General features: G+C 40.8%; 1 protein-coding gene across 1 annotated transcript; it reads right to left on the minus strand.

Annotated features, from left to right (window-relative positions):
- Positions 1-788: 788 nt before the first annotated feature.
- LOC120626485 (xaa-Pro aminopeptidase 1-like) lies at positions 789-14,817 on the minus strand. The gene is made up of 10 exons (XM_039894012.1): positions 14,563-14,817; positions 13,811-14,017; positions 11,684-11,900; positions 10,306-10,573; positions 9,543-9,804; positions 8,701-8,908; positions 7,484-7,717; positions 2,481-2,552; positions 1,665-1,819; positions 789-1,019 (listed from the first exon to the last, which is right to left on the minus strand). Exons 1-10 carry the CDS (start codon positions 14,815-14,817, stop codon positions 789-791), a joined length of 2,109 nt encoding a protein of 702 aa, XP_039749946.1.
- Between the last annotated feature and the right edge of the window lie 243 nt (positions 14,818-15,060).

Here is a 15,060-nt window from a genome sequence, read left to right on the forward strand (position 1 = left end):
TTTTAAGACCTTGTATTGCTAATAATATGTGCAATTTGGTCATAGATATTAGATGCAGCAGCAGAATTTTTCGTTTATTATCTTGTGTGCCTATCTATCTCTTTAATAATTAATAGTTTTCTAATACAGTTTATAATAATAATAGTTTTAAATCGAAAGCATAGGTATAAGACCCATGCACAGCTTGTTTATTATAGATACCAACAATTATAAGTTTTAAATTATGAAATTATAAAACTAATATAATATACATGGATCTATCACTATATACACAAAAAAAATAAACTACGAGACGTTACTAAAAGTGCGTAGAGTGAAATGCTTGCTTTAAATTTTTTGTGTTTCAACGAGAAAAATTAAATTCATATCCTTTGAAGGTACGTTCTATAGAAAAAAATACACAAGCTGCCCGTATTACAGTTCTGTAGGAAATAGGAATCAGTTTTCCGTGTACCTATACATATATGAAGAAATACAAACTCTATTTTTTCTAACTTTCTTCATCTTTTAATTAATTTTTAGTGTTAAGTTTGTTTTAAAAATAGAAGGCAAACAAATGAGTTGAAATAAATAAAACAAAATAAATAAAAAAAGATATTTTTTATTTTATTTCTTTGGATTATTTAAATGCACTTGTTTTGATTATATTTTTAAAATATACCTACTGTACACTAAAAAGTAATTGAACGATTGTTCACATAATAAGACTAAGTATAGACATGTCATAGAAAATGGAGTGTACTTACTTACTATAATAAGTATCTATAAACCACGTAAGTATGAGTATACTAGTTAAAGTTGCGCCTATAGCTTAAGGCAACAGCGACGTATATCAGAATTATTTCTAAACAAGATCTATGAGATGAACCTGAGTTATGATCATTCTTCTTAGCTCTAGGCGACTCTATCGGGATTGTCTTGTTCATCATCCAGTAATACACGTCGGTGAGGCCCTGATCCTTCAACTCTGGACCCACAGTTTTCCTTATTCGGTCGTTGTATGCGTTTAGCCATTTAATCTGAAAGCAAAGCAAAGCAAAGTTTTACAAACATATGCCTGTATGTAGACGAAGTCGTGGGTAACTGCTAGTTTAGGGCCAAATACACGAGCAGCTGGATGCTAAAGATAGAGACTCATACCGCGCCGACGGCCAAGGTGTGCCGATACAAACACAAACAACTACAAGCGTCGTTATAGGTCGACAGTTGCCGCCGATGCTTTAACTACTGCCGCCGACAGGTGTCGACGGCTTCCAGTTACCTCTGCTATTGGCTTTTTGAAGCTGTTTATTAGTCCAAGGCAAACTCATAAGCCCGCTTAGTTGAGCGATGGTTGTTTTAGACAGCCGGTTGGCGCAGTGGCCAGCGACCCTGCTTTCAGCGTCCAAGGCCGTGGGTTCGATTCCCCCAACTGGGAAAATGTTTGTGTGATGAACATAAACGTTTTTCATTGTCTGGGTGTTTATCTGTACCTGTATTAGAATCTGTAATATTATCTGTATAACTGTATTTATGTTTATCACACAAACTTTTTTACAGTGTTGGTAATCGAACCTTGGACTCCGACAGCCCGGCCCACAGCGCCAATCTGCCGTCCACTATATTTGACTACCAAGTATTTTATTTTGATATGTATTAGAAATTCATTGCAATTAACTTCTCACCTCGTACTCTGTGAGCAAGTTCCTGTCAATTAATTTGTATTCGTACGGTATAAGCGTCGCTTCCCGGAAACCCAGATATCCGCCAGGCCGTGGTAAAACTTCCAGGACATTCCCTAACTTCGCCCCATACTTACCCGCCTCGTACCAAGCTGGCTCTGAAACAAATTCATCTAGGGTCAGTAAAATGGTTATGTGTTAAATTATAGGCATATATACATTAAAACCACGAGTCATATTCAATAGATAGGTATATTATGAGCGGGCACTATTTAAGTTCCTCATTTAACGAAACTTTTGCTTCCGTGGTAAATATATATATATTTTTTTTACCGCCTAGCTGAGATATCGTTAATAATAAATAATAATAACTTAAAACTTTATTGCCATGCTCTATTATTATTTTAGATGTTACAAAAATGCAGTATAAGGTAACATAGCAATATGGCAATTGGCCGCAAAATCTGCATTATGCTGTACATTGGCTCAGCGTTGATTTTCAGTTTCAGCTTCCAACTGAACCGACAACCGCGCTGGCCGCTGCGCTTTTCAGTGCTAATTGCAGTAATAACCTACTTTATAAATGGAAACGAATATACATAATGATAAAAATTAGAATTGCATTATTAATTAATATCAATTCTAATTTTATGTTTATAGTTATTAAAATTATAAACATAAAACTAGAATTAAACAAAACAAGTAACATATTTAGTTAAAAAAGGACTTAAGGTAAAAGTTTTTCAGTTAATACTTTATTGTCTTTATTGTCAGCCTTATTTGAATTAAATAGGTTACGTACGTATCAAAATAACCTACCGGTTGTAATGAAGTAGCCTTCTCTAAACGTATGCAAATTAACGTCTTGTCTGTAGTCAATCACAACTGGATCTGAAAAAAAATATTATACCTTTTACATACTAATTAAGTAGCATGCCCCTAAAACCTAAAACTTATTAGTACATTAAGACATAGTGACATAGTGTGAATCGATCAGCAAATAGAAATAGAAATAGAAAATATTTATGAGAAAAACTCAGTACAATAAGTCTTTGGAATCCTGACCCCTAAACTAGGAAATCCCTAATCTTAGGGGCCAGTGCCTTCCCAAACATTGATTCAATCATTGAGATAATATAAATAGATAGATAAATAAAAAGATAATAAATAGATCCGGCTGAATGACAAGGACCCTTTAATCTAAATTTAAGGCTCTCTTTAATCACAGGGCCTTGGGACCGTTTTCACTGACGACGAACAAGGTAATGCCTAAGTAGGTAACTACAACCTACTCAAAGACGATTCCTAGGCATCACCGATCGATTTTCACTAGGCAACTCATATAACCTAACTTGTCTATGATTCTTATCACAAAGTGTGGTATTTTGTGTTGGTATCATCATATTTTTCATTTTTCTTATGGATTTAAGGTTATTAAAAAAACAGAATTTATGATTTTTTTTCATGTGTCAAGTGTCAGTTTGCGATTCCCCTAAACTTTAGGATCCACCTAATTAGTGTCGTAGCTTTAGTTAGTCATCACATAAAGAGTTTATCAAACGTTTTTTTCTGTAGAAATCACCTGTAATCGAATGAAATGACCAGCTGCTTGATTGTGACTGTTTATTCGTAAAACGTTTTCCGTCTACCCACATATAATTTTCTAAGTTAACTTAAATACACAACATCTTTCCCCTTAAATAAACTAAAGATAATAGTTATGCTACTTAAATTACCACCACTATATTATGACAATATCACTATATTACCAAATAAGACATGTTTCCCTTGATTATTACATAACTAATACATTATTTTTTTTTAAAAAACAATGCCAGCTGATCGCGAGCTCTGTTTGCAGCCTTTCGAGTTCGTTCGGTGCCACTGGGCGAGCTACTTGCCGACCTAGAGTTAGCCTCGCCGTAAACCAGAGGCTCCTCAGTTCCACTAATATTACCCTCAGCGTCGCCGTACATACTGACACGATCAGCACTATCATCACCTTCCTCCTTCTCTCCAAAAGAAGGAAGAGGTGACTGGCCTCCCGTAGGATGTTCGGCTCGAATAAGATGACGCCGATTGCGTCTATATTTTCTACCTGAGCTATCGATAACAAAAGAAGAACGCGGCTGTCGTGCCGAAGCATGCACTATCATACGACGTCTAGTACTACCGTCTAGTACTACTACCGGTTCACCAGCATTTAATTCGGGTAAATCACGCGACTGCCTATCATAGTAAAGTTTAGCACGTAAACGATTGTTATTTATATTGATATAATCGGAATTATTGTTTCTTTCTGGCATCAATTTATTTATATGCACCGGGAGTCTTGTATTTAATCGTCTACCCATTAACAACTGAGCCGGTGAACTAACTCCGTCACGCGGAGTCGACCTGAAATTAAGCAAACCGAGATAAAAATCTGATCCGGTCATGATTGACTTTTTTATAATATTTTTCACAGTCTGTACCGCCCTTTCACTAAGCCCGTTCGCCTGTGCATAATTAGGCGATGTGGTGGTGTGTCTGAAACACCAGTCAACACTAAACTGACGAAATTCTTTGGAGGAATAGGCAGGACCGTTGTCAGTTATGAGCTCATCAACTATTCCGTGCCTTGCGAACTGCTCTTTCATGGCTAATATAACCGCCCGCTAATATAACGCAGGATGCGTTAGATATAGGACTGACTTCTATGAAATTTGAGAAATAGTCTACTAGTATTAAAAAGTATTTTTGACGAAACAGGAATATATCCGAGCCAACCTTTCTCCACGGCAGATTAGGTATTGAATGAGAAATCATCGATTCTCTCGCTGGCCTAGCGGCGTGTTCAGCACACGCAGCACACGTGCGTACCTTTTGCTCCACGTCGCGAGACATACCATTCCAAAACATGACGTCACGCGCGCGCCGCTTACATCGGTCTATACCGAGGTGGCCTTCGTGTACACGCTCCAGCATAACACCCCGCAGTTTACGCGGTATGAATACCAGGTTATCCTTAAATAAGACACCCCCTATATATTCAAATGACGTTCTGTATGACCAATGTGCCCGGACTAAATGATCTGCATCGTATCTATAACGCGGCCATCCAAATAAAACATAATTAACTAAAATTTTACATTCTGGATCCGTACCTGTCGCGTTACGAACGCTTTGTATTTTACTGTCACTAAATGGTACATTGTTAATAATAAAACACGCCTGCGCGTCAATTTCAGACGAAAGTTTATCATCCATAGGTTCCTCCAGGGCCGCCCGAGACAATGTGTCAGCAAGGTACATATATTTTCCCGGTTTGTAAATTACATTGAAAGTGTAACACTGAATACGCAACATCATACGCTGCAAGCGCGTTGGAACCCCATCTAAAGATTTTTTGAAAAGAGTTTCTAGCGGCTTATGATCGGTTTCTATCGTGACGTCCGACCTCCCGTATACGTACTGATGAAACCTTTCTAATGCAAAGACTATCGCCAGCAACTCTTTTTCTATTTGAGCATATCGAGTCTGCGTCTCTGAAAGCGTCACCGACGCAAACTCCACCGGGCGGCCGGCCTGCAGCAACGCTGCGCCGAGTGCGCTGGCGCTGGCGTCCACTGTCAGCAGCACGGGCTCATCGGCCGAGTACAGAGCCAGGACCGGCGCGCGGCACAGCGCTTCCTTCAGCGCTGACACTGCAGCCGCATGGTTGCTATCCCAATACCACTCTATACCTTTTCGTAAAAGGCTTCTAAGGGGACTTGCGATATTAGCATAGTCCGCAATAAACTTCGACAAATAATTCGTCATGCCCAAAAATCTCTCCAACGATCCTCTGTCGCACGGACAGGGCATATCTTTTATTGCTAGCAATTTATTTTTATCAATTTGCATGCCCTTCTCACTAAACGTATGTCCTAAGTACGTAACTTGCTGCACGTGAAACTCACATTTCTCCCGATTGAACCTAATACCTACTTCACGAGCCCTATCTAATAATCTCCTTAATCTTATATCGTGCTCTTCAATAGTGCTCCCGTAAACTATAATATCGTCAATAAACGATTCTACTCCTTCTAGATCCTCTAGAATTTGGCGGATCTTTGCGTGAAACACTTCACTAGCACAACTTACGCCGTACGGTAGGCGAAGAAACTGATAACGACCAAAAGGAGTACCGAATGTGCATAGGTCTGCACTTTGGTCATCTAGCTGGACCATCCAAAATCCTGAACGCGCATCTAATTTGCTAAAATACTTAGCACCGCGCAGCGCAGTAGCTATCTCGGTGAGCGTGGGTAGCGGGTAGTGCGCGCGGCGAATGGCGCGGTTGAGCGGCCGCGGGTCGAGGCACACGCGCACGCTACCGTCTTTCTTCGCTGGCAGAACTATGGCGTTTACCCAAGGCGTTGGATGTGACACTTTCCTAATTATACCCATCTGCTCCATATTATTTAGTTCACCTTTTAATTTATCCCTTACACCTATTGGTATTTTACGAATTGGGCATATCGACGGACATACTTCTTTATCAATTATTATTCTATATTTCCCTGGCAATTTTCCTACACCTCGAAACAAATCGCTATAGGTATCTATATTAATCGCGAAAATTCGCTTGATGACGCCTATATTCTCACAGGTGTCTTTTCCAAGCACACTCTGACAATCATCCTTAGATATGATGAATTTAATAATATACTTATTATGTTTGTACAACAAAGGCATTTCCAATGCCCCCAATATTGGTAAATAATTTCCGCAAAACGATTGAGCTCTTAATTCACACGGTTTTAAATCATTAATTGAGTAACCTAATTTTTTAAACGTTTTAAGTGATAATACATTTAAGTCAGAACCGGAATCTAATTTAAAATTTTCCGCCATACCATTTTTACATAAAAACAATGTTTCAAACCACTTATTGTTTAAATTCTGGTTAACATCGTCCAGAGTAGACACATAAAATAGGTCGTCTTTGAATTCTTCACTTACTTCGAACACTTTGTTATTAAATTTGACTGGACAAAACCGTTTAAAATGGCCCCGACGATTACAAATAAAACACTTCACAAATTTGGCTGGGCACTGAAATTGACCAACATGATCGATTCCACACGACACACAACACTTCAAACCACTATTTGTGTGTAACCGGGAATCGAACCGACGACCCGGTGAATTCTCGCTGCACTGTATGCGCGCGCCGCTAGCACCGGCGAGGCGTCCGGCAACTGCCGCGCCGCCGCCTCCGGCCCGCGCGCGCGACCTTGCGTTGAACAACGCATCAACCGCCGCACCGGCCGCCGAAGATTCCGTACTTTTGACGACTTCGATTTGCTTACCCTCTGTAAGCGACACTTCGTTGGCATGACAAATCTTCATCGCCTTTTCCAAGGTCAGATTGTCCGTTCTTAATAATCTGTCTCTCACTGTGTTGTCCGAGACACCACACACAATACGATCTCTTATTAATCCATCCTCCAGGTGTTCGAATTCGCAATGCTGACTAAGTATGCGTAATGCCGTGACGTATGCGTCTATATTCTCACCAACTTCTTGATTGCGTGTGAAAAATCGAAATCTGGCCATGGTCGTACTGTGTTTTGTTCCAAAATACTCATTAAATTTCGTTACCAAAACATCGATATCATCTTGATTTCCGTCTACCCACATATAATTTTCTAAGTTAACTTAAATACACAACATCTAGGCATGCGATTAACGCGATTCGTAGCTTTAGTGAAACCGGGCATTAATCTCTTGCCCAGCGTATACAGCGTACTCAATGGAAAAGTACCTGTGTAAAACAGATATTTGTATAATGTTACCTTCTTTCCTGTTCAAAGCGGCCCCCATCCCGTAGCCGGTAGGCGGAGTATAGTCCTGCCTGTAGGCCCACAAGGGAGCTCTGGCAACTGGGTCAGTATGCGCGGCCGGGAGCGTTGCTGGTGTCTGCAGCGTGGCCAACGCTGCAAGCGAGCGCAGCACAGTCGTGTACGCTTTGCGTTCGTCTCTTGTCGGTACCCCGTAGTGTAGAGTACGCGTTACTGCCGTTGTTCCTTCTGCAATTGATAATTTATTTATCATCATGACTCAACCCATTACCGGGCGCCGGTCTCCTATCACAATAAATAAATATAAGTACTACGACAATAAACACAATGAAAATCCTGTTTACCAATTTATAATAGTTACACACACACACACACACACACACACACAGAGACAGACAAATACACTTGCAAGCACACACACACACACACACCCACAAGCACAGACACACACACTCATTCTGACATGGACACTTATCACACGTACAAACACAACCACGAGGACTTGGGCATACAAGTGATCTTAATTTCTTATTATTAAGCTATGTCATCGAGCGGGTTAGCCCTGTTTTTCGAGACACAGTCTCAACTAGTTCGGAGAAGAGGTACACTTTTTATCTGTGCAAAATAAAACAAAATTTGTATTTATTTTATGTGTTATGTTGGACCTACCATGCATAAGTTTACAGAATATGTTAAAACACATTTATTACAGCGAGGCTATTATACAATTGATGAATTTCTTAATGACAAGGTTGCTTGCTTGAAAACATCCGGCTCCGCTTTCATCTCTCACAAGATTGAAAAATGAATGTTGAAATGTAAAATATAAATTGTTGAACATTGTGGAACTGCTGAGTTTCTTGCCGGCTTCTCCTCGGTAGAATCTGCCTTCCGAATCAGTGGTAGAGTCACTACACACAGACAGACTTGACGTTTCAAGAGTGCTTATATTAGGCCTACTTGAAATAAATGAATTTTGAATTTTTGGAACTTTGAAGGCCTCGTCTCGTATGACCATTTACACTTTAGCTTTGCGACTAGCCGAGCTATGTCGGTAACTCTGGTTCTTCTCTAGATCTCCTCATTTCTGATTTGATCACGTAGAGAATCTCCCAACATTGCTCTCTTCAACGCCCGCTGATTGACCCTGAGCCTTCTTATGACCACGTTTCAAACTTCAGTTTTTTTGGTAATACTGTTAAATACTGTACCGTAGTACTGTCCTCCCGACTGTATAACAAGCGTAGAGTTGGGGAAAATCCTCCTGTTCGTGGAAATCGTAGCTTTGTATTCCGGCTCGGCACCGTTGGGCCCGAAAGCGACGCGCGTCTGCATGGAAAGACCGACGTAGCCAGCCTGCGTGCCTCGGGTCATGTCCACCTTCGTCGCTACGGTCACCTCGTTTAACCCAGACTTCCCCTGAAAATAAATTTGGTGATAGTACTCTGTACTTCTCATCATCCTTGATCTCCCTGTGTCGTGTGGTGAGCGCTGTAAGTGATAGGTCCCAGTTTCAATGCCCAGCAGTAGAGCGGAGATTTTCTTAATAGCTATCATCTCAATGATATATTTTTTATCATAAAAGATAAAAAAAAGATTTATGTCCACGATGCCACAATCCGTGGAAACCGCCGTTTATCTAAGGATAGCGAAATAACTAAGTAACAAGATATTATGGGCTGTTTCATTTGTGCAATATTTATGAGTTGGCGGAGTTCTCATATCGTGACCTTCTTAATCAGACCACTCTACACAATAATGGCTGCGTCTAAGATTTTATCATCTTTTACTAATATATAAAGCTGAAGAGTTTGTTTGTACTACTATATTATAAACGTATACAAAATGCAGGTAAGTAATTACCAAGATACTGATAGGCACAGGGCGGCACCTTGCAGGACGACGTGTTCCTTGCATGCCCTACAAAGTGTCAGTCTGTTTGTACGCGATCGTTTTCCACATACCTACCATCAGTTGAACCATCTGTTTAGTCCGACAATTATAACTATAGAAAAAAACTACTTAAAAAAAATTAAAGATGGCTTTCTCTTACCACAATCTCCATATAACTCAGGACGGTACACATGGCTACAGCGTCGCGTAGGTGAGCTTTATGCATTCCCATTGTCTCCGCTTGATTCTTCTGCGCTTTAAAGTATAGTATCGGCGATGGTTGAAACATTCTTTTGGCTAGGGGAATAATTTGGGCAATAGCAGCCGATGCGCCCCTTTGGAAAGTCCCTTCGACCGGTATGAGAATCTTTGGCTCCGTAGCTTTTCTTAAATCTGCATATATCTCAGTGTAGTCCTTCACCCTAAAAAGTGTTAAGAAAATATGCATATTTTGAAAATTTAAAATTGCTTTAGCCGCGTTGAGTTTTATAGGGGAAAACATGGATTCGCGTCACTGATGACTTAGACATGCTCGTGACATATTGCGCCAGAGTAGTTCGCGTGGTACTTATAGCGACCTATGTACGAATATGTATATACAATAATACATTTTATAACGTATATCTCGACTGTATCATATGCATGTTTGACTTTTTGGAAGGGTGACTTTTTGAACTGTGTTTTCGCTTCGCCATTTTTGTTATTCTAATGTTTTTTGTTCCCACTTCTGTTGAATAGTTTGATTGCCTGCTTTTTTTGGCTATTACGTGACAAATATACGTGACGTTTTAAAAGTGCTTGTAGACTAGGCCTCCTTTAAATTTTGAACGAAGTATTTTACTTGCAGTTGGTCACAGCTGTAAGATAAAAACATGCTTAGTGTTAGAGGTTTTGAAAAAGTTGGTAGTTTGAAATTTGCTTACCTGGTGCAGTTGTTAGAATTGGGAAAGCAGTTGTACACAGCAAGCGCTTCGCGGACAGGCATGGACAGCTTCCCAGGCGGTGCATATACTCGTAGCTCTCGTATACTGACTACGACGAAAGCCTTCAGAAGTGGTGCATAGGGCAGGTCCCGTCCACGAATGTTGAGAAGCCACGCAACCTCGTCTAGAGCGGTCACCACCATTGCTTCAGCGCCAATTAGCTTAAGCTCGTTGCGGACAAGTTCAACTTTTTGACGCCATGTTAAACCTTAAAGGTAAATAATGCATTTTCAAAATGATTAATGGCAGCTAGTTAGGCTGGCCGCCCACACGTCAATATTATCTATACTGTCAATAATATTGACTTTGTGGGGTTAGGTGTGGGTGAGTGTTTTTAATAATTTAAGTAGTATTCGTATTAAGGCTTTATGCCCTGCGCATTGGACAGCAGCTTGACTTTACTTTCGATGGCCGAGTTGGAATCCCAGCACGAGCCTCTAACTTTTGTAAGTTTTGTGCGTTTTAAGGAATTAAAATATCGCTTGCTTCAACGGGGAACGATAACATCGTGAGGAAACCTTCATGCCTGTGAGTTCTACATAATGTCTTCAAGGATGTGTGGACTCCGCCAATCCGCATTGGGACAGCGTGATGGACTATATACTTGAAGCCCTTTTCATATTGGTAGGGGGCCCGTGCCCTGTAGTGGGACGGTAATGGGTTGATGGAATGGGGATGACTTAGAGCTTTTCGTGACAGAGCTAATCTGGGAAGTATTTCATGCATTCCATGTATCGCCATTCTTATTTCTGCCACCAAGAAGCATTGCTGTGTTTTGGTCTGGAGAGGGTGATTGCCGGTGTAATTATAGGCACATCAGGCTTTGCACCTTAGTTCAGGTTTATGGACACAGGGAAGCAATTCAAGATGGCCGCATGACGTGTTTCATGCGTGCCTTAATAAGTGTTGCTCTGTTTGTACGGATGATTTCTCCATCATCATTAAGTCGGACCGTCTGCTTTGTCCATCAATCGTTACCGTCACAAAAAAATTAAATCCTTCTATCCTGTCATTCACACTCGGCAGAAGTGAAACTTCTGAAAAGAAGGCATTAGGATAAATATAAAGTTTGTTATTTTTACCAAGCTTAAGTTTTCTTTAATATATAATTAAAAATATATTTCAGTTTCCATGGTAACTAAAATAGGAAACAAAATGTGCTATTTATTCTATCTCATCCTCGCCCATACATTTACGTGTTTCTTTCTTCAGCGTGATGCATTTTCATCGAGTTTCGAATCACAACGATCCTAAAGAAGTTTTATTTCATAGAGACAATTTCAAATTTCGTAGAGGTTTATGTGCAGTGTGTACGTACCTGTGTACGAGGAATTATGCAATTTAGCAACTACTCTATTGACTTCCGGTCTCCGCTTTTCCGGGTCGAGCTCCTCGTTCCACAGCTGATCGAGGAGGGTGGAAATGGCGATAAGCTGCATGCCCTCTCGTTGGAGGTTGCCATAAAGAGTCTGCCATTCGTTGATCGAGGTAAGTCGCGCGTCAGCTCCCACGCGAGCGCTGCGAGGCGCATATTTCTGTATAGATAAGACATGATAGTAATTTAAATACTACGACAATACACACATCGTCATCGAGCCCCAAAGTAAGCGTTGCTTGTGTAATGGGTACTACGATGCCTGATGAATATTACGCAAACATTTTTCAGTTTTGGTAATCGAACCTACGGCCTTGGACTCAGGAAGCAGGGTCGCTGCCCACTGCGCCAGCGGCCGTCTTTTAAATTCAATTTTCATTTATATCAATATTCACTTTTGAAACGTCTAGTATGTCTGTTTGTAGTGACTCTACCTACAGTTCGGAACGCAGAAGCCGGTAAGAATCTTACTCTTAGTTCAATCGAATTCAGTAAGGGTTCGGGTTCAAAATCCGAAAAGGACGTGCCGCGTCGAAGGATTAGTATGCCAAGATCGGCTAAGCGAACAATTTTTGGCGCAGCAGTAAGCGCTGCAGTCTTATATGTGGGAGGCCTCTGGTTTGATTCCCGACAGGGCAATTTGGAAATTTTTAATTTCTGAGCCCTACTGACAAAGACGTGCCGAGACAAGCGATTTAGCGTTCCAGTACGATGTCGCGTAGAAACCAATTAGCGAAAAATAACTGCCACTCCCCTCACAGGTTAGCCTGTGAACACCTTAGACTGCATAATCACTTACCATCAGGTGAGATAACAGGCAAGGGCTAACTTGTCGATGAATAAAAAGTTTAATAAAATAAACTAAAGTGGTTCGCCGAAATCGGCTCAGCCGTTCCTAAGGTACAGTACAGGGACTGGTAACCGATAAAACACTAAGTATGTAAAATGGTATCAAAAGTAAAACACTGTTAAATTATGAAAATTAAGCTTAACTCCGCCTAAAGAAACACTGCTTCTATCCAATATTTAAAATACTGGTAGCGTCCACTTGCGACGAACAGTAAAAGCTGTAAAAAAAATATAAGAACTGTCGTGGTGGTGGTACTTTGTAGTAACAGACAACAGTACCCTTATCGGTATCGAAACACAAATTACAGAGTAAAATCGAACTTTTCAATGTTGTATTAAAGCACAATTCGTCCAGACTTCTTAGCTCTCAGAGCAGTGATCGCAGCGACTCTAAAACAACTAAATAAGGTCCACTTTACTTTGACTTAGATCTCAATTCGTATACACTGCTTAGCTCACAGTAGAGACTGTAAAACTACTGTTATAAGGTTTACTTTACTTTGACGTGAGAGCGTTTTAAGTATAAACAACGTCACGGTTGCAAGCTTGCAAAAAAAGGGTGCAGAAAAACGCACAAAAATTTACACGCAACACGACAAAAACAAACTGCATGAGTGGCGGGTGAATTTTTGGGGTTCTGTATCTTACTACTCAAAACTAAATCGGGACCCTATTACTTCACTTTCCGTTCGTCTGTCACCAGGCTGTATCATGAACCATTTTGGTTAGACAGGTGAAATTTTTAAAGATGATGTCCTTTTGTTGCCGCTATAACAACAAATACTACAAAACAGAATTAAATAACGATACAAAAGACATGACTGTTTTGTAGTTTTTTTTTTATTTCTTATCTATTTAACACCCAAAACAGATCATGATGTGACTTAAACATGAGAACAACAACCAATAAAAATAAAACTAGGCACTCTCCACCACATGCGTGTATAAATGCAGCCAATAGATGTGACGGACTTTTTATAGATATCTAGCTGACAGCGCTCTTCGTCCGCGCCTTTGTTACTCTCCATCCTTTCAAGCAACTATGCCAGAAATCAAGTTGGTTGGTTGCTTAGTGAAAGAAAAACAAACACATTTTTCACATTTATTATAGTAAGGAAATAAGGATGGTACGGAACCCCTTGAGTGCGACCAGTCCGGTTGATTTACTTCTGTTTCTAACTCAATAACGCCTCCGTGTTGTCATCGGTAAAAGATACTTACAGTGATCCATTCAGAGATGCTGGTCTGGCTCGGGTTGTCAGAGTCGAGCACGCGCCATGCGCAGGAGAGCACGGCGCGAGCACGCCGCGTATCGCCAGCTGGCACCCAGATAGCCGCGTCGCCGTCTGCCAGCACCACAGCTGTGCCCGGGCCGTCCCAACCACTGTAGTATTCCAATCGGCGTTCATCTGCTGACGGTTCTTCACTCTGATGCAAGGAAACAGAATAAAGGTTGGTACAAAAAGAAACCGAGAAACAGAAAGAAGCATTGAAAATGTCAGTTCTTTTCACATGTGCATATTGTATGTTCATGGGCGTACCCAGCTTCTGGCCTAGGGCGGGCAAGTTAGATTTTTTAGGTAAAATCGTCCGTGGCTCTTTTGTCACACTATACAAATACATCTCTATGAAACATTAGGTGTGTATAGTGTAGTGTGCAAACAGCCTCAATCCTGTTTTATAGGTAGTTAAATATATATCTAAAATTAATATGACCATCGTCGCCGCGGAGGCGGCTGGCGACTTGAGCGGCTGCCCACTGCGCGGTTTTATTTTATGCCAATAGCACCGTGCATTTTGCCAGTGTCTACAGAACGGTTTATTTAAAAGTTAGCACATAAGGTCCAACACTTTGAGTACTGATGTGGGAAGTTCTTCCCCCCTGGGAACGCCCGTGTTTATTGTTAAAAATGTTAATAAAAAAGTCAGGCATCCTCTCTCGCAGTTGTTTCCTTTAATTGATTAAAACTCACCAAATGCTCGTCCGTGTAGAATATAATGAAGGCGTCTAAAACGTTCTTCTGGACGTAGCTGATGTCCCTCATTGCACTGCGGAGTCTGCCCAGTGGTGATATAGAACTGGTGGCCTCTGCACACACATGTGGCGGCGCCGTTGGCAGCTCGGGACTGTAGGCCATAGTGACAGGTGTCGGGGATGGCGGCGGTGGTAGAGTTGTTGTGGTGGTGGTAACTGTCATGCGGACGCCGGAACATACTAGAATGGACATACCAACCTATGAATTATGATATCTTATTTTATCTATGTAAATATTTTTTTGGACACAATGCACTGTATGCAATAATGGCTGGATGAGGGAAGGAAGCGGTGATATGCCAGTGGGTAAGACTTGGAGTGTACTTTCGGGAAGGCGAGTTGGAATCCCAGCACCTGTAACTTTTCTAAGTTATGTGCGTTTTAAGCAATTAAAATATCACTTACTTCAACGGTGAAGAAAAACATCGTGAGGAAA

This window comes from Pararge aegeria, chromosome 9 (genome assembly GCF_905163445.1).
Source record: "Pararge aegeria chromosome 9, ilParAegt1.1, whole genome shotgun sequence".
Lineage (NCBI taxonomy): Eukaryota > Metazoa > Arthropoda > Insecta > Lepidoptera > Nymphalidae > Pararge > Pararge aegeria.

Bases quoted from the DNA above. Each gene is read 5' to 3' on its own strand.
- LOC120626485 (XM_039894012.1), bottom strand. From the start codon at position 14,817: ATGTCCATTCTAGTATGTTCCGGCGTCCGCATGACAGTTACCACCACC. The intron at 10,574-11,683 runs GTACGTACACAC...TTTACCTTTAAG, and splicing joins GCATAATTCCTCGTACACAG to GTTTAACATGGCGTCAAAAA. The intron at 9,805-10,305 runs GTAAGCAAATTT...AACACTTTTTAG, and splicing joins AATTCTAACAACTGCACCAG to GGTGAAGGACTACACTGAGA.